General features: G+C 37.9%; 1 protein-coding gene across 4 annotated transcripts in view; it reads left to right on the forward strand.

The window, feature by feature from the left end:
• MPP7 (MAGUK p55 scaffold protein 7) overlaps nucleotides 1-6,391 on the forward strand; it is a 245,426-nt gene extending 239,035 nt beyond the window's left edge. For all 4 annotated transcript variants that reach the window (XM_037140833.2, XM_037140832.2, XM_037140836.2 and 1 more), the window contains 2 exons: nucleotides 1,459-1,602; nucleotides 3,126-6,391. In XM_037140833.2, the coding sequence (XP_036996728.2) occupies nucleotides 1,459-1,602; nucleotides 3,126-3,305 (324 nt within the window). In that variant the 3' untranslated portion in view covers nucleotides 3,306-6,391. The remainder of the gene's footprint in view (nucleotides 1-1,458; nucleotides 1,603-3,125) is intronic.
• The last annotated feature ends 18,568 nt before the right edge of the window (nucleotides 6,392-24,959 follow it).

Raw genomic sequence — 24,959 nt, forward strand, 5'->3', positions numbered from 1 at the left:
TTCATATTTTTAAAACTGTTACATTATATGTATAATGTACTCTTACATGTTATTGTAATTTTTCTAAAACTCTAAACAGTGGGCACTTTGGTCCTCAGGCCTCTTTCTTTGATTTTGGTTCTGTCTATATCCTGGATTTGGTTTTGTGTATATAATGAGAGCAGTGGGGCATTTCACAGCAATTTTATGGCATGCTCAGCTTGGCATCCTGGGAAGTCCTATAATTACCACGGACTGAGAGGGCTGCTGGATAAAGCCGTTCAGTTCCTTGTAGCACCGTATAGCCTCCGACAGGAACCTAAGCCACAGCGTTGTCCTCACCTCCCAGGGGCCAGATTCTTATGCCAGGGGTCGCACAGCTGGAGGTGCAAACCTCTGGGAGCCAGACCGACCTGGAGGAGTCCTGTGTACCTCAGTCAAGAGGCAGTAGGGCCGCTGACTCTTAACTGAGGCACCGGCAATGAGTGGGACACACTCTTGCTTGAGCAGAGCCTCTCTGCTGGTGTCCTGGGGCTAGTTGTTCCCAGCTCCCTTCGGGGGGTGTAAACTTGACATTCTCAGGGCCCCACCAGCCCTTTTGTCCCCTGTCCCCCACCACACTGCGAACACACACAAATAACTAACCCGTCTGCCTAACCTTTCAGGGAAGTTTATGATTTATGTTCATATTCTGAAGAGGTCTCAACTCTCATTCTTTTATCAACAACCCTTGGTTACAGATGAGTCCCCAAGGCATAGTGTCAATAAAATATTTGCTGGAGAAGTGTTGACAAGCTTCATGGAAAGCAAGAGGCTTGCCCTTTTAGGGCACTGGGAAGGGCGGAAGGAAAGAGAAGGAGAACTCATGCCTGAAATCAGGAGGAGACTTAAATGGGATGGATGGGAGATTTTCACGTACAGAAGATTATCCACCTTAGAGCCTCTTCTTGGTATTTGATTTAAAAATCAGTTTCATGGCATTTCTAGCTGCTTCTGCTCAATATTAATTATGGCATATTTCAAAACATGTTGGATGACAAGTTACATTTTCATCATCTTTTCAGGAGGATTTATTACATTTATTTTTTAAAATATATATATTTTAAATATTTTACTCATTTTTAGAAAGAGGGGAAGGGAAGGAGAAAGAATGGGAGAGAAACATCAGTGTGTGGTTACCTCTCATGTGTCCCCCGCTGGGGACTTGGCTTGCAGCCCAGGCATGTGCCCTGACTGGGAATCGAACTGGCAACCCTTTGCTTCACAGGCCTGTGCTCAATCCACTGAGCTACACCAGCCAGGGCAATTTATTACATTTAATTGTCAACATCTGATTGAATAATATATTGAAAGATCAACAGACCTTGATTAGAAAATAATTTTAAGACATTTCCTCCTTGGGAAGAAAACTTTGTTGTATAGTAGAAGTTGCTCGTGACATTATGGAGAAATATAAAAACCTTCTTTTCTTCCTTGCAGACAGTGAAGCATTTAAGGACACTAGAATTTAAGCCCTATGTCATATTTATAAAGCCTCCATCAATAGAGCGTTTGAGGGAGACAAGAAAAAATGCAAAGATTATTTCAAGCAGAGATGACCAGGGTGCTGCAAAGCCCTTTACGGTAAGTATGGTGATGCTTTAGTGAAAATACGTAAGCAGTAGATAAAATCATGTGCACAGTAGCGACTGCCGTAAGAAGGCTCTAAGAGATGAAGTTGTGATCCAAAAATCTATAGTATAGAATTGTATTTAGATACAGACATTTTGAGTGATGTACTATGATGCTTTTTGTGTTTCCATGGATGGATCTTCATATCACATTGATTTAAAACTATTTTGCATACTTATAAAATTTTTATAGGCCATTTATATAAAAGAGCACTTAGTTTTCAGACTTCCCTTATTTTTAAAGGGAAAAGAAATCAAAGTCAGTTACTATCCATCATTAATAATCTAGATGAACATTTTAATAATTTAACTTTTTTGTCTTTTTGCATCAATACTTAGCATAATAAAGGAAAAAAGTATCATTTTGTTTACAGAACAAGTAGACTCAAATAATTATTTAAGAATATTTGTATTTCCTATGAGTTATATTACAGATGGCAACTGTTGCATGTTAATGACTTACAGGGATTTCTGGTGAGGCCTTTCATTTCATTGTTTTTATTTCTAACTTTAAGGTAATGTATTCTACCTTAGGACCAAAATTAAAAAGCAAAGAAAGCAAATGTCAAGAGCTTCCCTTCCACCACCCTCACTCTCTTAACTAACTCATCTTCAACCTTAGTCTGTACTAATTTGTACCCTGTTAACTGTGGTTTCAAAAATACAGATTATACTTGTGGTTCCCAATATTTAATAAGTACTTTTTTTCTAAAATACTGGCAACACATATCCATGCTAAATAGGTACTGTCATAGGATGTTAGTTAAATTTCCTACTGTGAAATACTCTGTGACATTGAACTGTAGACTTGAATTTACTTTAGTATGTTGTAATATAATGAGTTATTGTACTGTTTGTAAATGTGAAGGTTTCTCAGTGAAGAGAATAGGTTATAGCATAGTCTTAGGATTTAGCTCGCATTTATGTATGGTTATGTAGGCTTAAGTTATTATGTAATCAACTAAAATATTTCCTGGCTCAAATATGTGAATAGGAAGGCCCTCTCACCCTCTTCCAGTGAAACATAGGAAGGACTTGATAACTGTCCTTTTATAAATGTATCCAATTCTGGAAAAGTAGTATAAAAAAGTAGTATGTTATAAAGTCCTTGCAGGAAATAAGCATAAATAATGCAATATCAGAGTAAATGTCTCTTCCCAACCCTCCCTGTAGCTATTTTAACCCTGAGCTATCCCTATAATGATAAGTTAGTGATTAATTATCCTGAACTTCAGGTAAGATAGAAGTTTTCACTTTTGTCAGAGCAGTTTCATTACAAGCAAATCAGAGAGGTAGTATTAGGAATTATGGCTTTTGGAGGAACTTATAATTAAAAAGGGAAATTTTCATTTCTGGCTCAAGTGAAATAGTGGCTACAGAACAGCAGTAGATAAACCGGTGATGGAATGCTTGCACTGATGTGAAGTGATGTAATTGCCTGGTTAGTCACTTAAAAAAAAATACTTCCTTTTGTAGGAAGAAGACTTTCAAGAAATGATTAAATCAGCACAGATAATGGAAAATCAATATGGGCATCTCTTTGACAAAATTATAGTAAATGATGATCTCACCACGGCATTCAAAGACCTGAAAACAACTTTTGACAAGTTAGAGACAGAGACTCATTGGGTCCCAGTGAGCTGGTTACATTCATAACTAAGATACTTCCATCATCATTTTTATGGTAGAGTGTATGATTATATCAGTTACCGTTTTGGTGGCAGGGTTTTTAAAAGAAATCTGTATCACTGTCATAGATGGGGAGTCTTAGTGAAAATTGAGTGTTGGTTTTGTTTGCATCTTTTTTACAGCCTTATTTCAAACAGTTTTTGAGTATAATATCCAACATTGAAATCTGCACAGTGCTGTATTCTTAGAAAAGCTTTGAACTTTATGTATGTCTTTAATGTATAGCTCTATCTCCAGAATGAGGTTGAACTTTTTAGACAGACATGACTAGAGAATAAATTAATTAGAGTTTGGTGCTTCAGCTGGTGTGGGACATAGTCACCGCCATCGAGTCTGCCTGTTAGCAATTGAAAGAATTAATTTCGGCCCTTGGCTGGTTAGCCCAGTAGGTTAGAGCACCATCTCTATATGCCAGGGTCACTGGTTTCATCCGTGGTCAGGGCACACAGAAAGAATCAACCAGTGAATGAATAAGTGGAACAACAAATCCATGTCTTTCTCTCCTTTCTCTCTCTCTCTCCCCCTTCTGCTCTCTTGTCTCCCCATCCTTCTCTCTCTAAAAATCAATAAATAAATTTAAAAAAATTTTAAAGAATTAACAGCCTTGAGCTGTTAATCCTGTTAATCCTGTTTAGGCAGACAGGACAGCTTTGCTGTTTTTTTAGGGGATCATCGTAGGCATCTTCTTTCTATTCTAAAAAGTGCAGCCTTTTTCTTATGTATACACAGTACATGAAGTCTTCACTTGATGTCATTGATAGTGGGTATTTAATGACATATAAGGAAACCAATTTTACCATGGACTAATTGATATAAATGGGAGTTAAGTTCTTATGGCATCTCAACTTTATAATGAAACTTACATTGTAATTCAAAGACCTGCTATACATTGTGTTCATGGCATGTGCATTTAAAAACCACTCTTAAAGGAATTACTGAGCACCTGCCTTAGTGGCTTTCATGTTATAGCTTGAGAAGGACTTGTGAGTAAATATCAGCAACTGAACAAATATTTAATAAGGGATGACAGGTGTAAAATTTGTTATATATGTAACTAAAAATTTTCCTTCCAGCATTAATCTTAAAATGCTGATATCATGGGTCAAGAAATGATTACAAAGGGCATTTTTATTTGTATATCCTTAAATAATATTCCTGGCTTTGGATTTTCCTAATAAGTTATAAAAATGTGATTTCTGTTCTAAAAGCAAAGCTTTTAGAAAATACAGTTAAAGAAAAATTTTCAAATATGCACAGTTTATCACCACAAGTTTAAATTCTACTAAGATATATTTCAGGAAACCTTTCACATATTTTTAACTTATTTATTCATCATCAGAATAATTCTTAACACTGACCAGATACCATCCTAATATTGCCATTTTTAAGAAGTTTTAAAAAGGCTCTTAGAATGTAAATATTTAGATGGGATCTCTCATTTTTCTTTGATACTGCTGATCTCCAGCAGGTAAATTATATGGCTTAAAGTAGTGCAAATGTCCGTAAGTTAGATGAGAATGTCCTGCCATTCTTGCATGCAGTAAGATCCTACCAATCAAAAAATCATTGCATCTGGGACTTTCAAACAGAAAAAAATATCTTTTGTTGACTTGTAAAGTTTAGATGTCATGTTTAAAGAAAAATAGAATGTAGTAGATTTTATATATTTATGAACTATTTGAAAGGCATATTTTTTTAATTATCAAATGGGGCTATTCATAAAATAAATTATATGTATAGATGGCATAACTTAAAATAGTGTTTTATAAGACAGGGTCAGCATTCCATGTAAATATTTGACCTTTATTCATACAGAGATAGACACACTAGTGTGTTATATGTGCACCGCACATTTGGTAGCTTATCCACTGGATTTTCTTCAGGCATGTCAAATTTCATATTAGAAGCAGAGACAAAAGCTACTATAACGACCTTGATGCACACACCAAAATATTTAATCGGACTAAATGTTACTTAACGACATAATCCAAACAATGATTTCTATATTTATTAACTAAATAGTAAACAATATAGTTTTTTAAAAAGAGGGAAAGGGATTACCAAATATGATACTAAAGCCATACTTAAAATTGTGTGGCTGGTGTAAGAAAATCCAAGTCTTACTTGGTTTGGCTATTGGCAAAAATATCCTTAAGAGCAAGATTTCCTATACAAAGAATAATGGGAAATGTATAATAATTTAGGCAACCACATGAATAATTTGGTAGTCCAAATTCTTTGTTCTGAAATACCTACATGGATTTTTCTTATTTGCAGATAACTGCCTCAGTTCTTTACTCTAGGCATAGAGATACTATAAGGTGGTGGAGACTGAGTATTTGTTTTTAATTGAAGGCGTTACAAAGATACAACTGTCCAGACACTTGTCCCTTTTTAGACTAGAGCTGAAAAATACTTTGAAAGTAATGAAAAGGGGCATTTTGAGAAATCTTTTGTCAGATAGTCTACATGGTCTGGCAGGTGATGTTTACACGGCTATTTTGATTCTTACAAAAACATCTGGTTGCAATTTAATAAGACAGGGCCAGCTCCCAGGTTGGTTGATAAGTGCAGCAAAAGGCGCTTGATTCTGTACCTTCCTTCCGCACCCCCAGCCTCCTCCAGCAAGGATCCTGGTGCTGTGCACCTCACTCTAGCTGCTCCCAAGATGGAGTGTCAGCCGCTATTTGAGAGAAGAGGAATGTTTGCTATTCGTTTATGTCCCTATATTCAAAATCCAGGATGAATAAAATTCTATGTTCCCATGATCAACAAATGAAGAGTTGGTTAAAAGTAAAAATGTGGAATTGAAATACAGTTGGTTTTTGTTTTTCACCATTATTTTACCTACCAATATAGGTGTTCTTGATTCTTTTAGGCTGACATTCCTGGTATTGTGTAATGGTTGAATGTATCTCAATGGTAATAATTTAAAACTGATGAACATGGTAACTTCTCAGATTTACAAAATCATGTTATCAAAACCTTCCTGAAGACACAGCTTTTTACTATTTATTTTCCTTTTGACTAGTAACGATTCATAAATAACTGTAATGGAAAATCTTTGATCTTAATAAAGTATCTTCAAATTATGTGTGTACTTTCTTGAAAATTGGTTTCTTTTTTCATTTGGAGATTACACTGTTTCCCATGGTGGAACAAATTCTGTTCACTGATAACTAACTGATTTATTTGAATTTGTTAGGTCTAAAATTAAATTTCATATTTGTTTCGAACATCTGTCGGTTTCATCAAGGCGGTTGGGAGATGGGATTCACCTGTCTTTCTCTTACCCGTACAGCACAGTTCTTTAAAGATGTGGGGGAATGCGGTGGGGAGCAAGATCCCAGCCCGCCCAGATGGCCACGCCCCTCCCCTACTCCGCCCGTAGGCAAAGCTGAACTTTTTCTGCTGTGCATATGAGGACAATCTGCTACCTGCTTACACAGACAAGCTAATTAGTATTGGCTTTGCTTCAGCAGTTGAGCCAATTAGTCCCAGCACTGCTTCCACGGAAAGCTTAAAAGTGTGGCAGTAAAGAGCAGAATTGCCTATTACCAGCTTTGCAACCTTGAGAAAGTCATTTAATCTCTCTGGTCCTCATTTTCTCGTTAGAAAAATGGAGACAATCATGGTGCTTACCACGTGGCATTGTTTGGGCGTGAGATGAAAGAGCTGAGCCATGTAAAATGCCGGAACCAAATCTGGGTGGAAGTACTCACCGACTGTGCATTCCTGTTTTATAACGATCATTTCTGCATCACACAATTTAAAAATAGCTGTATAAATATTCTAATTTCCCTGCATAAACAGTTCCCCTATTAGTGAATTCACTGGGAGCTTCCTCATAAATAATTTCTATGATAAGCTTTACTATTTTAAAAAACTCCATTACTTCGAAGTGTTACATCAGGAAATAATTAGGAAATCCTTAATAGAAAGTGTTCCAATTTTTATTTTTGGCCTCTGGTATGCATTCTAATTGATACCAATTTAAGAGAAATGTTTCTTAATTGTATTACTGCCCTTTCTTTTGCTATTACCTTTCCTCTCCAGATGCTCACTCAGTAACTTAACCTGCAGGAATGGGAATATATCCCTTTAATAACATTTACCGTATATATCTACACAGGCCTAATCACTGGAAGGACAAATTAGAGTTATTAAACATCACACATCCATACAATTTCCATGTACTAGCTCATTTAATTATCACAACTATCTTATATGGGAGAGAACATCTTTTTCAGTTGAAAAAACTTAGGGGCAAGGCTTCAGTACCTTTTCCAAGGTGACACAGGTGACAGGTGGTGGGATGAGGGTTTGGATCATGTCTGGCTTCCTCCAACTCCATGCTGTCTTCCCCGCATTGTGCATCCTGCTGTTGCTATCACTTGAGCCAAAGCTGGAAACAGGTGAGACTTGGTAATCTTTTTTCTTCATGTATAATTTACAAAGAATTTTCTCAGAACACTGAAGCTTTAGTTAGATATAGCTTGATGTCTCTCTGCCTATATGAGTGAGTTAATCTTCAAACAGTGGTTATTATCAGAAACACAAACATGATAGCAGAATATACAACTTTCTCTTTAGTCTACCTGAGTTCCAGTCCTTATTGATGAATCATGATTGCTCTAAGTTAATATGACACTATGCTCTTTGCAGTGATTGAGCTGAGTGTCCATCGATTGATGAATTGAGAAAGATGTGGTACATATGTATACAATGAAATATTATTCAGCCATAAAAAAGAAAACCATGCCATTTGTGACAACATGGATGGACCTAGAGGGTATTAAATAATTTAATTAGCCTAGAGGACTAATTAAATAACTAAGACAAATATCAAATGATTTCACTTAATGTGGAATCTAAAAAAACAACATAAATGAACAAATAGAACAAAATCAGAGTCACAGACACAGAGAACAATTGATGGTTGCCTGATGGGATGGGTACTGGGAGACTGCGTGAATCGAGGGGATTGAGAAGTATAAATTGGCTGTTATGAAAACAGTTGTGGGGATGTAAGTACAGCATAGGGAATATAGTCAATGACACTGTAATCACATTGTATGTCAGGTGGGTACTGGACTTATGGGGGTCATCACTTCGTACAAATGTTAATCACTATATTGTATACCTGAAACTAATGTTTTATTGTATGTCAACTGTAATTGAAAAAGAAAAAAATAATGCAAACAGATTACACCTTTTAGTCAAAAGCCCCCACTGAGTGTTTATCAGACCCAGTCCTATTTTAGGGCATAATGATACCTCATGAAGTCCTGAAATATCTAAATACTTTGTTGCATGTTATATAACCACAGTCCAATACAACCAAAAGAATAACAAACAACAAAGCTCCTAGAAAATTTAAATTTTTAAATAAATCCTGATCTTTGAAGAAATATACATAAAATTGCAGACTATTCAGAAAATAACAATAAAACTATCAGAATCTATGGAATATGACTAAAACTGAACTCAGAAAAATGTGTTACCTTAAAAGCTTTCCTAAGAAATAAATAAAAATAATCATTGGCCCAAGCAACTCAGGAAAGAACAACATAAGTGGTATTTTGGCTGAGTTGTACTATACACTGAATTTTCCAGGAATGCACTACCATGCCTACCACTTAGTATAATGTTTCCAAGTCCATCCATACCGTTGCAAAAGGATCTCTTTTCTTATGGCCAAGTACTATTCCATTGTGTAAATGTCCCATAGTTGTTTTTTCCACTCATCTTCTGATGGGCACTTGGGCTGCTTCCATATCTTGGTGATTGTAAATAATACTGCAATAAACATAGGCATGCTTATGTTCTTTCAAATTAATGTTTTGGTTTCCTATAGATGTATCCCAGAGGTAGGATCACTGGGTCAAAAGGCAGATCCATTTTTAATTTTTGGAGGTATCTCCATACTGCTTTCCACAGTGGCTGCACCAGTCTGCATTCCCACCAACAGTGCAAAAGGGTTCCCCTTTCTCCACATCCTCACTAGCACTTGTTGTTTGTTGATTTATTGATGATAGCCATTCTGACAGGTGTGAGGTGATATCTCATTGTGTTTTAATTTGCATCTCTGATAGTGCGGTTGAGCATTTTTTCATGTCTGTATGTCCTCCTTGGAGAAGTGTCTATTCAGATCCTTTGCCCATTTTTTAATTGGACTGTTTTTCTTTCTGATATACAGTCATGTGAGTTCTTTATATATTTTGAAGATCAAACCCTTGTCTGAGGTATCAGTGGCAAATATGTTTTTCCATATGATTGGTTCCCTTTCCATTTTGTTGATGTTTTCTTTAGCCATGTAGAAGCTTTTTAATTTGATAGTCTCATTTGTTTATTCTTTCCTTTATATCCCTTGCCCTAGGGGACATATCAGTGAAAATATTGCTGTGTGAGATAATCTGAAATTTTCCTGCCTATGTTCTCCTCTAGGACTTTTACGATATCACAACTTATATTTAAGTCTATTACCCATTTTAAGTTTATTTTGGTGTATGGTGTAAGTTGGTGGTCAAATTTCATTTTTTTGCATGTACTTTTCCAGATCTCCCAACACCATTTATTGAAGTGGCTATTTTTACTCCTATTGTTTTCCTGCCCCCATTGTCAAATATCAACTGATTGTATAGATGTGGGTTTATTTCTGGGCTCTCTATTCTGTTTCATTGATCTATGTGTCTGTTCTTATGCCAGTACCAGACTGTTTTGATTACAGTGGCCTTGTAATATAATTTCATATCAGGTATTGTGATTCCTCCTACTTGGTTCTTCTTTCGCAAGATTGGTGAGGCATTCGGGTCATTTATGGTTGCATATAAATTTTTGAAATACCTGTTCTGTATCTGCGGTATATGTCATTGATATTTTGATTGGCATTGCATTGAAATTTTTCTGTCTTTTTTAGGTAGGCTGTATTGCTGTGAACTTCCCTCTCAGGACTGCCTTTACTGTGTCCCATAGGTTTTGGGCTGTTGTGTGTTCATTTTCATTTGTTTCTGAAACTTTTGGATTTCTTCCTTGATCTCACTGTTTAATATTCATTAACATTCATTGTTTAACAACTTGGTATTCAGTCTCCATGAATTTAACTATTTTTGTGTTTTTTGCTTGAGGTTGGTTTCTACTTTCAAGCCATTGTGATCTGAATAAATGCTTGATATGATTTCAGTTTTCTTGAATTTGTTGAGGCTTGTTTTGTGTTCTGTCATGTGGCCTGTCTTTGAAAATGTTCCATATACTTTTGAAAAGAATGTATTTTGCTGCTTTGGGGTGAAAGGTTCTGTATATATCAGTTAAGTCCATTTGACCTGGAGTGTCACTCAATGCCACAATATCCTTATTGATTCTTTGTCTGGCAGATCTGTCCATTGTTGATGATGGGGTGTTAAAATTCTCTTCTATAAGTCTGTTACTGTCTATATCTTTCTTGAAGTCCACCAAGACTTCCCTTATATATTTGGGTGTGACTTATGTTGAGTGCATATATGTTTACAATATTTATATCTTTTTGATGGATTCTAACCATGAGTATTATGAAATGTCCTCTGTCTCCTCTTATGGCCTTTGTTTGGAAATCTGTTTTGTCCAACATGAGTATTGCTACCCTTTTTTTCCCCCTGACCATTTGCTTGGAGTATTTTTTCCAGTCCTTCACTCAGTCTGTGTAGGTCTTTTGTTCTTAGGTGGGTCTCTTGTAGACAGCATATGTGTGGGTCATGCTTTCTTATCCGTTCAGCTACCCTATATCTTTTGATCACAGCATTTAATCAATTTACATTTAAGATTATTATTGATAGGTACTTATTCATTGCCATTTCCCCCCTCTGTACCTGGGTTCCTCTGTCTCTCATTCTTTTTCTTCATCTTCTTAAGGCAGTAGCTTTAGTATGTCTTACAGTGCTAGTTTGGTGGAGGTGTATTCTTTGAGCCTTCTTTTGTCTGGGAAACTCCTTATTTTGCCTTCCATTTTAAATGTGAGCTTTGCTGGATAGCATAGTTCTGGTTGTAGGCTTTTGATTTTCATTCCTTGGAATATTTCTTTCCATTCCCTTCTGCCTTATAGTGTTTCTTTTGAGAAATCAGCTGCTAGTTTTATTGGAGCTCTTTTGTATGTTACTTCTTGTTTCTCCTTTGCTGCCTTTAAGATTCTTTGGCCTTTGCTGTTGTGGCTTAGTGCACTGAGTGCCAGCCTGCAAACCAAAGGATTGCTGGTTCAATTCCAAGTCAGGGCGCATGCCTGGGTTGCAGGCCAGGTCCCCAGTAGGGGGCGAGTAAGAAGCAGCCACACATTGATGTTTCTCTGCCCTTTCTCCTCCCCTTCTCCTCTCTCTAAAATAAATAAATAAGTTGAAGAAGAAAAGATTCTCTCTTTGTCTTTGAAATTTGCCATTTTAATTATGAAGTGTCTTGGAGTGGGCCTCTTTGAGTTCACCTTGATTGGGACCCTCTGTGCTTCTTGGACTTGCATGCTCTTTTCTCTCATCAAGTTAGGGAAGTTTTCTGTCATTACTTTTCCAGACAGGTTTTCTATCCCTTGCTCCTCCTCTTCGTCTTCTGGTATCCCTGTTATATGGATATTGTTATGTTTCGTGCTGTCCTGCAGCTCCCATAACCCCTCTTTGTTCTTTTTGCGTCTCTTTTCATTTTGTTGCTCTGTCTGGGAATATTTTTCTACCTTGTTCTCCAGCTCATTGATTTAATCCTCTGTTTCATCTAGCCTGCTTTTAATTCCTTTCACTGTGTTCTGCATTTCAGATACTGTATTTGTCATTTCCTCCTGGCTCTTACTGATATTTTCTGTGTCCTTTTTCATGCTTATATATTTCACAGTAAGTTCCTTGAAGCTTCCTTGGAGTTCTTTGATGTTCCTACTGAGCTTCCGGAGCATCCATACATACATTATTTTGGGATTTTTTTATATTTTGGGGTTTTTTCCCCCACGTTTTTAAATTGTTGTTCAAGGACAGTTGTCTCCATTTTCCCCCCACCAGTACCCCCCCCCCAGCAATCTCCACTTCCCACCCTTGATCCTACCCCCCTTTGGTTTTGTACATGTGTCCTTTATAGTTGTTCCTGACAACCCCTCCTCGTCTCCCCCATTATTCCCCCCCCTTCTGGTATAACCATTATTTTGAACTCAACATCTGATAGTTTAGTGGCCTCAACTTTATTTAGCAGTCTTTCTGGGGAGTCCTCCTTTCTCTTCAGTTGGAGGTTGTTTCTTTGTCTCTTCATTTTAGGTGACTCTTCTTGTTTGTCTCTATGTGTTAGGTTGATCTTCTTTGACTCCCTGTCTTTGTGGTGTGACTTTCTGTGGTAGGAGACCTGTGGGACTCAGCTGTGCCGTCTCCTTGGTCATCCTAGCTTGATGCTTGTGCACTGCCCTTTGTGCATCTTATGTGGGCTCTCTGGTTGTAAAATTGGGTTTGGGTTGTTGCTGGGTCATTCTTTGGTGGGTTCTTCGCTCTGGCTGACTGACTGAGAGTCACTCTGCCCACCACATGTTGTGTGCTGTTGTACTGCTGCTGCCAGAACAAAAAACAAACAGCCTGGGAAACAGACCCAGACCACACCCACAAAAATAACCACCATCTACAATTACACTATCAACAGCAAATGAGTCAATATTAATAAAGGTGTGAAGCAATTAAGACTAATAGAAGAAAGGAAAAATTAATATGAGATGACTAACTGAAATAAAAAATATTCTGTGAGGGTAGAAAGAGAGGCAATAATTAGAGACATAGAGACAAGGCAAACTGGGAGGAAAGTAAACTTTACTTCATAGCCTAAAAAAGGAGGGAAGATGGAATGGAGTAAGAGAGGGTTAGTGTATAGTACTAGGTTAAAACTGAAATTCAAAGTAAATTTTATATATATATATATAGTGAGAGAAAAAACCACAATCACAACAAAAAGATACATATAAAATTTGGACCTAATTGCAGAAAAATCTGCACCACAGAAATATCATCAACAATGAGCTAAGATGTATATAGGTGAGATGGGAATATGAGGGCAAAAGGAAAGACAGAACTTAGAAGATGTCTGGAGGAAAAAAAGTGGTTATTTTGAGAGGATAGAGGGAGAAGGAATACTAGGAGTGTGGGATAAAAACCTGGCTAAGATGGATAAATTAACATTTAAAACAAAAACAGGAAAGGGCAGGAGGAAGGCAAAAATGGAGTAGGAGAGAGTAGGAACAGTGAAATTTGAGACTTGAAATACAAAGATAGTCACTGTCTAGAAATAAGATTGAAGAATTGTAACATTAACCACCTTATCCACAACCTATGGTCAAAGATTAATAAAGGAGATAGAGTACGGGTTATTTTAAGAACGGGAGAAGGAATGCAAGATGACTAATAACAATCACAAATGGTTTTGAGAGGCTGGAGGGGGGAGCAATAGTAACAGTGTGGAATGGATACAAGTTGTAGCAAGAAAGAAAATAGAATATGAAAAGTATGAAGAGGGAGGGAGGAGGTAGTATGCAGTAAGAGAAGGGAAGAGCAATATATGAGATTTGAAATAAACTATATTATAAGACCTTGTCCCATATTTTGCCCAAACATGAAGGATATGAAATGAATGTTAAACAGTTATGCAGGAGAGAAGATCGTGCCTTGTTTCACCTGTCTCCATTTTCTCTGTTGGGTTTAGTAAATCGGGCTGAGGAGCTGTGTAGCATGTAGTGTCTGGCGAGTAGTGTCTGGTGAAGGGCCTTATCCATACTTTTTCTTTTTTCCCCTGATGAAATGTACCCAGCAGGAATCTCCTCAGCCTAGCCTCGACAATTCCCTATAAACCGGCAGGTGGGGGTTATGTTTGCCTGTCTGTGAAAGGCTCTGGCTGACTGCAGCAAATCTTGGGCATTCGGCTCCTGCTTTCCAGACCCAAGCCTGCCTCTCTCTCACAGAAGCTTTCTTCCAAATTCTCCCATCTGAGTTGGCCTCTACTAGCAAGCCATACTGGGTCGGGTCCTCCCATTCCTTCAGTGTTCTCTGCCTCCGAGTTTTTGTTTAGCAAAGCCACTGCACCTCGCCCGCCCTCGTGCACCAGCATGCAAGCCTGGATCCCTGCTGAGCCTCAGGATTTGCCTCGGCTACCCTTTTAAAAGAGTTTCTGTATGGCTCCCACACTATAGTGCCTTCTCTTGTGGCCTTAGTAGCTCCCGTGTCCTGAGCCAATCTGTAGCCAGCAACTGTGCAGCCAGCAGTGCTGGGCTGGGCAGTGGTGATAGTCTGCTTGGAAAGCCCAGGCCATCGGCCCCCAGGGGCCCTGCAGGCAGCCGGTTCCTGCATAGTCCTGTGCACTCCCCCACATTCTCGTCCTCATACGTGTTCACTCAGAGATGCTTTCCCAAACTCTCTGCTGTGTTCTCACTTCAAATGTGCTCGGTGTCTGTGAGTAGATGAACAGAGCTCCCAGCTACTCTGCTGCCATCCTGGATCTTCCTGAAATATTACTTTTAAGTAACGCGGCAGAGCAACACTGTCAAGACTTGAGGAGCAGCAAGGGCTGAGCAGAGGCGTGTACAACAGGAGAGTCCCTTGGTCATCCCAGGGTGAGCCAGTGGGAAGTTCTCACCTGAACGTAAGGTGGGAAAAGGCATTGGGCTATTGCAGACAATATCCGTGCTGGTGCTGGGATTCCTTTCTCCCCCTTCCCCTGTTCTACTTTGTACAGCATTCCCAAACCGGGAATGGCCAGGATGGACACTAGTGGGAGAGGGTGGAGGAAGAAGGGAGAAACCAGGGGATTTCTCTTGCTCCCTGTCCCTGGCAACAACAGACGCCACAGTTGAGTCTTTCAGCTCCCCTCCAAATGACCCTTGTCTTTTGCCTCCTCACTCTGACCCAGGCGTAGTGTTAATCTCTGGGCTGATCCCCTGCCTGCCGTCCAGCATTTCAGCTCTGCCTTCCTCGGGTAACCAGTATCCCAAATCAGGCCCCTCTCTTTTAAATACTTAAGTGATTTCCTTGAGAAAACCCCTGCCTGATGCCATACCTAACTGAAAGCCTTGGTGCAGAGCTTCAGGAGTATGGGTCCAAAACAGACTTCCATATTTCTCTTATATACCTGAAGGTTTTTAGTTTTACATTTAATACACGGTTATATTATTTTCCTCTTGCATTATCAAAATTTCTTCTATTTATGACTTAAAGTTACACTTGAGCTTATAAATAGACTTTCTTGTTTTCTAGTTATTACATCTTGGCATAATACTTTCCAAATACCATTTTATCATGTTCCGCACTTAAAAAGCCACCTGGATAGTCTCCCTTTTGAGTCTTTTTGTTAAACTATCTTTAAGCCCCCTTGCATGTTTTTGTAATGTGTAACCCAGACTCTGTTACGACAGAAATGTTTCAAAAGACTTGTGCAGCTGGGAGCTTTTTGATGATTTCATTTTACAAGTCCTTTGGAATGAACATGGGCATTAAGAGGCAGAATGAATACAATATCAATTTAACAAGATTTGAGTGGCCTTACTTTTACGGAAAAGTTAACATTTCTAGACATTGTGATTCCACCAGTGGCTTTCTCTCTAATGTTTAAAAAAGTGGAATTTAGCAGACATATAAAATGGAAAAAAATAGAAAAGCTGTCATAAATCTATTTTTACTAAAGTGTTTTGTGATTGCTTCAGAAAGAAACAAGATGAGAAAGTCCAGGTGCTATTTGTTAAAGGATAGGGCTGATGTTTCAGCATCTCCAAGGGGTACAATGAAAGAAATTAAAGAACATAGGTCGCATGTCTGACGATAATTCACCAGAGAAATCAGGTCCATCTGGCTTTTCCACAAGAAAAAGGAATGCACAGAGCGGAGGCAATGAAAAGCACACAGCATGGCGGAATTCGCCAGACACTCCCTCTGTGACAGGTCAGGTCTGCCCCTGTTCTGGCCACGAGACTGTCCCGTGCAGATCATAGCAGGGCAACCAGAGGGCAAGCTGCAGAGGAGGGAGCTGCTCACTTTTGTGACTACATCAGCCGCTTGTATCACCAATGCCCCTCCTCCCAAGGGAGATCATGTGGCTGCATCACTGGGGCCGGAGAGGTTAGAAAGGTTTCTCAAGGACCGCCTCTCTCTCCTGAGTCTGTGCACTGATGAACACCAATGACTGCACTGCTGAGTTGTGTCTGGGGACCCACTAACTCAACATAGACATGTTTCCTCTCTAAAGTTTTTGGTTTACACCCTCTGAAAAATACTTAGATTATTTAATATCTTGAGTTTTTAGAAAACAATATATTTTGAGAGCTTTCCATATCAGTCTATACAATCTCTCACTTTTTAATAGCTGCATGGTAGCCTTCACATGGAGATATTGTATTTGTTTAAACTAGTGCCATTGGTGGACACTTCAAGCATTTCTAATTTTTGCCAAGGAAAGCACTGTTGCAGAAAACATCCATGTACATTTTCCTTCAATGACCTTTCTTGATTAATTCCATTGGATGAATTTCTAGCAGTGGGACTTCAAGGTCATAAGGTATGTATATTTTACATGTTGGTAGACATTGCCATATTGTCTTCTTGGAAAATCACAACAATTTACATTCACACAAACATAATGAGGGCAGTTCCTGGTCATGCAGAATCCTCTTGTTTTCTGAGTACCTCAATGGGATGTTTATCAATGGGTTTGATAAACAAATTTAGAGGCAGAAGCTAAGGCAGAGAGAAATCTTGCTAAACAATTTTAAGAGAAAGGAACTTGAAAGGAGAGGTATGGAATTTTGGAGGCCAAAGACTGGAGCAGTAAGACTGGGGCCTGCAGGACGTGGTGCTGGGGGGAGAAGGAAGAAAGAAGAGCTTTTGTGGCACCACAGCACACAAGGGGTTCTGGAGAGCAGCAGGTGAACAGGGCTCTCAAATTCTGCTGTAGGATGAATGGTGCACTTCTCTGCTCCTCCCCTCCCAGACTGTCAGTAAACTGCACACTAGTCACTGCTTGGTTTTTGAGTCAGTTCATTTGGAGGTGCTCAACAAGACAAGGGAGCAGTAGGCATCCGAATTACAGTGGTATGACCACACTGTAGAACCTCTGGAAAGTCAAGACAAAGGCAGCAAAAGCAACCATGGTTCTGTAACTAGGACATAGGCACCAGTACAATTTCAGTGGATCCCTGGCCACCTTTTTTTTAATGTGCATTTTTTAGAGTTGCAATCGTGTGTGTGTATACACACAGTTTTGCATCCTGCTTTGTAAATTTGATATTAATATGTACGTATATATTATAAACAAAATTACAAGATGCAGGAAGCTTTTATAACTTTTCAGTTTTACTTGCAAGTGTCATTGTGCTCAGAAGTAATCACAGACATATGTATGTAGGTAATACTTGGGATTCTATTCTCAGGGGCTGGAAGTTCAGTGCACATGTTACACAGATATGTCCGGAGACAAATATATGACAATAAGTTGTTGAGGACTGTTGATGTCACTTTCTATATTTAAGGTGAATTGACGGAAACCACTACTCTTTCAACATTTGAAGATGTAAGCATTTGTTAGTATTTTGGCTCTTGATCAGACAAAACTAATGTTTTAAACAATTGAAGGTTAAAAATTACCTGATTGTACATGACAGCTTGAAAGACTACAGCATTTTCTCCTTAGGGTGGTGTTTCCCCAAAATGTAGTTTTACTTACTGAATTTCATGCCTTATTTGACGTTGTAGGTACTAATTTAAGTACAGAGTTAAGTATACTAAATAGCTTTGCCAAGAAAATTACAGAGTTGACTAGATACTTTGCTTACATACTGCCAAGTAACACAAATTATATTAACTATTTGAATTGTAAATAGAAAAGTTGCTTAATAAATGTTTAGCATAAGATGATGAGTTTTTTAAAAACTATGATTCTCTTCACGATATATAAATAATAAATAGTTATGTATTCTTTCTAATACTAATGAGACTTACACATTATTGTTATAAAATTTAGGGTTCATTATAGATGGTAGCTTTTTGGTTTTAGTAAGACCAGGATATCTCCTCAGCACTCCTCAGGGAAGGGGGAAATTCACCTGAGGCTACACTACAAGTTAGGCCCTCTTTCATTCTTCTGTCTTTGCTAGTGTCTCTTTAGTCCTTAACTGAAGTGGGTCAAAAAATAACCTTATGATTTCCCCCTACCCACCTTCCCATAATCTTTGTGCATTGGTGTGATTCCAGGGGCCACAGTTACTACTTTTGATTTGACCTGATTTCTACACAAGTATTCCTGAATTCTTCTTCTGTTTGCTGTATTTGCTTGCCTTCTGATCATGATCCCAAATCCAGAGAACTCCAGAGTTTGTTAGACAATTTAATTAGGTAACTTTGACTAGGCTGCCTCTGGTCCCCAATGATCTGATTAATAGTAATTTTATTGGAAGGACTAGCATCTCTTATACCAGCTAGGCATGGCTTTACTTTATGGAGGAAGTTCAAGGTTTATCATTCTTACCAGTAGTTAGCTAATCTTAAGAAAGTCAATTATGTGTAGTCACTTACTCTTTCAGATCGTTTCTGTAATGATTCATGAATAAAAAGTCAGTATCATCTTACCCAACTCTCCCATCTTGTTTTTATTAATTTTAATAAATAGATCTGATTTTTAAAAGAAATATCAACTTATCTAACCTTAAATTCTATGTTCTAGAAATAATAAATAACAAATAACACTTGACATTATTTAAATGCCAAAGAGTGTTTTAACTGGTTTAATCTGATATTCAGTGAAATATAAAATTTGCTGAGACCTTGTTGTCATATTTTTAACTTTTGGATCAATCCCAAACCAGGTGAATTTATACATTTGGCATGTTTATTAGTAAGTTGCTTTAGAAACTTCTGAGAAATATAATTTTTAAATCCTGCTTATTCTCCTTAGGGTGAGGCCTAAGCAATTTTATTTCTTAAAATATAGATTTGATTTTTAAGGCAATTTATACATTCCTCCACTAAATGCTTATCCATCTTGACTTTGTGAAGCCCTGAATGTTCTTGCTATAAATGCAATATATAAATGCTCTGAATTCAAAGCAGTTTGAAAAAGCCTTCCATGTTATATCATTTTGTATAATATGTATTCTATCACTAAGGCAAGCATTCCCATGGGAGATCAAAAAATGTTGTATAATTTTTCATTTTATTTCAATATGTAAATTCAAACTCTTCCTTTCACATTATAAAGACCTATAAAAATCAATAGCTACAATCCTAGTTTATAGTTGTTACAAAATATCTTTCCCAATAAATTTACAAACAAATTCCTAGCACAAAAGAATTGACTGAATAAGCCAAGTATGATTTAAATAAGAAACAGAGACTTAAATAGTTATTTGAGATATCAGACTTTTAAAACAATAGTAAAGTATAGATTAGTAAAATTTAAAATTCCAAAGATGCTATAATCTCCCTCCAACAATAGTTGCTAAATGTCAGTGAGCTGGATAAATGACGAAGATGAAAGCATCTGGTAAAAACTAGTTACATTTAGGGACTAGAAAATCATAAAAAATAAAGTTCCAGAAAATAAGTATTTCTCTGGCAAAGCATTAGAAATCCGAGTAGCAATAATGCCCTAATTATGACTGTTCATACATGGATCTTCAACACTTTTTTAAAGGATTGAGCATACAATTAGATTTAGTGTTTTCAACAATAAAATATACAGTTACTACTTTCTGTGAGGCTCTTTTGCCTCAGTTCAAATACCCACACATTTCAAGCAAAACTCACTTTAGACAATGGCCAGAAACAGGAAATGAAAAAAGTAGTCACAATGAGCACTATAATATTCATAGTGTAGAACTTGAGAAGACAAGCAAAGAACTATCACAATGTACACTATTTAGAATAATTACACAACGCATATCTTTGCCCCTAGAACAATATGACAAACCACAGTAAAACCAGAGCAGTGAAGACAAGAGATCTTTAAAGGAGAAACATTGCCTTTCAAAGGAATAACAAGCCAATAGCTTATTTTTTAAAAATATTTTATTTATTTGCTTTTAGAGAAAGGGGAGAGGAGGGAGAAAGAGAAGGAGAGAAACATCAGTGTTAGAGAGAACATCCATTGGTTACCTCTTGTACGTTCCCAGACTGGGACTGAACCCGCAGTCCAGGCATGTGCCCCCGCTGGGAATTGAACTGGCGATCCTTTGCTTTGTGACCCAACCAACCAAGCCACAGATGTCAGGGTGACAGCTCGTTTCCTGACAACAACAAAGAAAGTAAGCAAGCCAGGAGACTATGGAATGATATGTTCAATGTACAAAGGAAAACTATTTTCAACCTAGAAATCTATTCTTAGAAAAAAAAATTTTTTTCTGATGGAGTAAGAGTGATTCTCAGGTTATTGAAATCCAAGGGAGCCCTGACTGGTGTGTCTCAGTGAGCTGGGCACCAGCTAGCGAACTGGAAGGTTGCTGGTTCGATTCCTGGTCAGGGCACATGCCTGGGTTGTAGGCCAGGTCCCTAATGGGGGTATACTGGGGGTACCCATCATGTTTCTCTCACACATCGCACATTGATGTTTCTCTTCCTCTCTTTCTCCCTCCCATCATTCTCTCTAAAATTAAATAAATAAAATCTTTAAAAAAAAACTGAGGGAAATTTGCCATCAGCTAATCTTCACTAAAGGAAAGTCTAAAGATACATGCCTGACCCACGGGCATGGACAACAGTGTGACGATGGCCTGAGGGAAGGGGAGGCAAGGGCTGGGTGGAGGCGGGGAAAAGTGAGAACCACTGTCATAGTTTAAATGATAAAAAGTAGAGAAAAGAAGAGTGGACGAGAGACAGGAGGAGAGCAATCACATATGCGAAGTCAGAGATACAAATGAAATGAAGACTGCTACCCACAGCCCGACTGAGTGACATGATGTGAATTCAGGCTCCTGCCGGAAACCCCACCAAGGGCAAGATGAAGGGGTAGGAGGAAAGGCTCCAAAAGGGGGGCAGGAGAATCCTGTCGGAGACGATGATATGTGTATTCTCTCCACTGTAGTGATTGTTTCACATAAGTGGAAACATCGAATCACACATTTTAAATATATGCTGCTTGTTGGATGTCATTCATAGTTCAATAATTCTATAATATTTTAAAAGGACATGAAGAGCAGCCCTGGACAGTGTGGCTCAGTGGGTTGGAGCATTGTACTGTTGACCGAAAGGTCCGGGGTTGGATTCCAGTCAGGGCACGTACCCAGGTCCCAGGATCAACCCCTGGGGGAGAACGTACAAGAAGGCAACCAATCTATGTTTCTCTCTCTCCCCCTTCCTTTTCTCCTAGAAGCAGTGAAAAAATATTCTTGGATGATGATTTTTTAAAAAAGTAGAGATCAGAGACATGCTAAATATATGGATAAATATAAACAATATAAAACGATGAATGTAAAAAACAGCAACATTTAAACAAGCAACAGAATTTAAGGGCAGCAACACTGCCCTTAAATTAACATTTTAAGAAGAAAAGAATTAAAATGCATGACCATAATAGCATATTATTCCAGTGGGAAATATAATTCTGATAGGGATGAGGATAATGTTCAGGAAATGGGCAAAAGTGCTGATTCAGTTGAGACTTTGCTAAGTTAATTATGCACACTCTCTTGGGGTAAACAGAAACAATGGGATCGGAGTACATGACTTCTAAACACAATTGGATATGACAGAGTTAGAAAAAATAATCAATCCAAAATAGAAAGCAGCAGCAAGGAAAGTAATCATAGAAAAGTTGGGGCAAATAGAAAGTACAAAATAAGATGATGCATAATGTAAATAAATTAAGTGCCTTCATCAAATACAAAGACTGTCCAACTTATTTTTTAAAAACCAGCTATATTCTCTTACAATGAACATGCCTAAAATATGTTTCCAAAATAGTCGAAAGTAAGAGGATGGAAAAAGATATCTTTATATGCCAGGAAAACATCAAAGAGAAAGCTGGTGTACTTCTATTCAAATCAAGCAGAATATACTTTAAGGCAAAAATCATTACCAGAGAAAATTGGGTCTTTTTATAATACAAAAAGGCTCAAATCCTAAGAAAATACAACACATTTAAATTTCTATGTACCTATTAAAATAGCTTCAAAATATAAAAAGCAAAAATGTTCCCTATGATTAAATTTGGCCAATGAGACCTAAGTAGAATTGTGGTGGGGCAATTTCCTTCAGTAAAAGCCAGCCTGACTTTTGCCTCTTTTATTCATGCTTTTCTTCTTCCTATTGGCTGGAGATGGGCAGACCATGGAAATGTGGGCCCAGCACAGCAGAGGAGCCTGGATCCCTCCAGACTTTGAGGAGTGCAGCCACTGGGGCAGACCTTGACGGCTCACTCCAGACCATTGTAATAAAGTTCTGCCTACTGTAAGCCACTATTTTGGAGTCTCTTTTTTTCACCAGAAACCTCATCTTGACTATAGAGTGAGTTTACAGAAGCTAAGGAAGACTCTTTACAAAGGAAGGGGAAAATCAGCATGGCTTTCCTAATCCCAAAGTGTTCCTGTGATGTTATTAGAACACTTAGGTAATCAAAATGACAGAAGAAAAAAACAGTCCCTTCATATGACAACTGGCAATATATTGCATATGGTTTTTTTAATCTATACTTCTGTCTCTTACTCTCTGCTGATTTGCCAGTTAGGAAGGAAATAGAAGATTAATTTGGTTCATTTAGACTTCCCTTTTTTTTTTCCTGCTTCAAGCACTTAATACCTGTGGAAATTGCTACATGGTCCATTTATGCTTAATGTCCTCTATAGGAAATTTAATTGATCAAATGGAGTATCCTTCAGAGAGTGCACAGATTCTAATTTCTGTTCTATAATACCTGACTACAATCAGTGTTCCCTGGAGACTAGTTTTGTTTCTGCTGCTTGTTTTTCAATCCAGTGACAAGACCCAGGAATGAATTACTCAAGCACAAACACTTGCTAGGTAATATTACAGGAAAAAGAAAACTAAACATAGAGAAAGTCAAAGAAAGATTTCAATATAGAAAACCAAAGCTTGCAACCTCGCTAAATGCTCTTCGTGACACAAATTGAAAGTTAATAGGTTCTGGCACATTTTGATTGGTTCAAATCCACAGGAATGTATCAGAGGGAGTGGCCTAAGTCCTCAAATAACACGCGCACGGAGTATAAGAAGCTCTATCCTCTATCAGTGAACCAAGAAACTGTTTTCCCTACTTGGGAACCCATGAACTCTTCCCAAAGGGCATGTGGGCATAGATGGTTTACAGGAAATCAACTTCTAGGTCCCACATCTTTCTAAAATATATGTATCTGAAAATGTTCCTGTGTGTAAAACATCATCCTGGTTTTTTCCTCCTACCTCCCTTTTCACAGTCATCCCTCTCCCAGTTTACAAGACTTTGACATATATTCCAGTCAATGAAAGACAAATCACCTCACCATTAAACCCTATTTTCTTACAAATATAAACCACACTGAATGGTAAAACTGATTTTCATTGCAAACAATTATATCCATTATTTCATTATTTGAAAAGGATAATTTGGTTTTTTATCTCTTTAATAATACTACAAAGTTGGAGTGCAAAATACTACGAGTAACCCAAAGAATGCTTCTATTCTCAAAATAAGTAATATCCTCTCTTAGTCCTGTTCTCATTTGGTAGAGACACATGATTTACCAGGCATCTGGAAACCATTCTTTCAAGACGTCTTCACTGTTCCCTTTGGTGTTATTGGGAGACATCACCCGGATATTATTAATCCTCAGTTTGTTTTTCCAAAATATCAAGTCTCACATTAAATCCTTAATTCTCCATGAGGATTTCTGGAGTAATCACTTGTTGGCTAGACTACACATTTTCTATATCAAATAACTTTCTCTACATTCCAGTGTATTTTGCTCTGGGTTTCTACTTTTTAAAGTCCAGAACATGGACGGGGTGCTACTTGACATAAAATGGAGTTAAAGATTTTTTACAATGTTCTGTATTCTTTATTGCATAAAAGAGAGAGCTTATAATAAGAAAGATTTTCAATAAAATAATTTGTAAAAATATTTAGAATATGCCCTGCCTGGGTGGCTCAGCTGGTTGGAGCACTGTCTATGCCAAAATGTTGTGGGTTCAACCCCTGGTTTAGGCAAGGACGGGAGGCATTCTATTGATGTTTCTCTCTCTTCCTTCCTCTTTCTCCAATAAACATATCCTCAGGTGAGGGTTCAAATATATCTTTAGAATAACTGCATAAAAATAGAGAAGCAAATCAGAACACTTAACCATTAAGTTTGGCCATTTGTCCTAGATGTTCTTATTAGAGAGTGGACATTATGATAAGGCAGCCAAGCCACCATAATAATGTAACGGGAGTACAGACCAAAATCAGAGCACATTGCTGAATGATGAACAGCCTAGGGAAGAGTGTTTTGGTAGACTGAATTATTAATTCCAGTGATTTCTTTACTCTGCTGTGGTGCTGTCATATGTCTATGTCCTTGCCGTGGTTTCATGGTGGGCAAATAATCTCTCTTCACCCTTGGATTTTGACTTGGCCGTGTGACTTGTTTTGGTCAAAAGGATGCTAGTTGACATGATTCAGAGACTTGGAATATCCATGGAA

The sequence above is a fragment of the Artibeus jamaicensis genome, unplaced genomic scaffold, assembly GCF_021234435.1.
Source record: "Artibeus jamaicensis isolate MK-2021 breed Jamaican fruit bat unplaced genomic scaffold, CSHL_Jam_final contig_867, whole genome shotgun sequence".
NCBI lineage: Eukaryota > Metazoa > Chordata > Mammalia > Chiroptera > Phyllostomidae > Artibeus > Artibeus jamaicensis.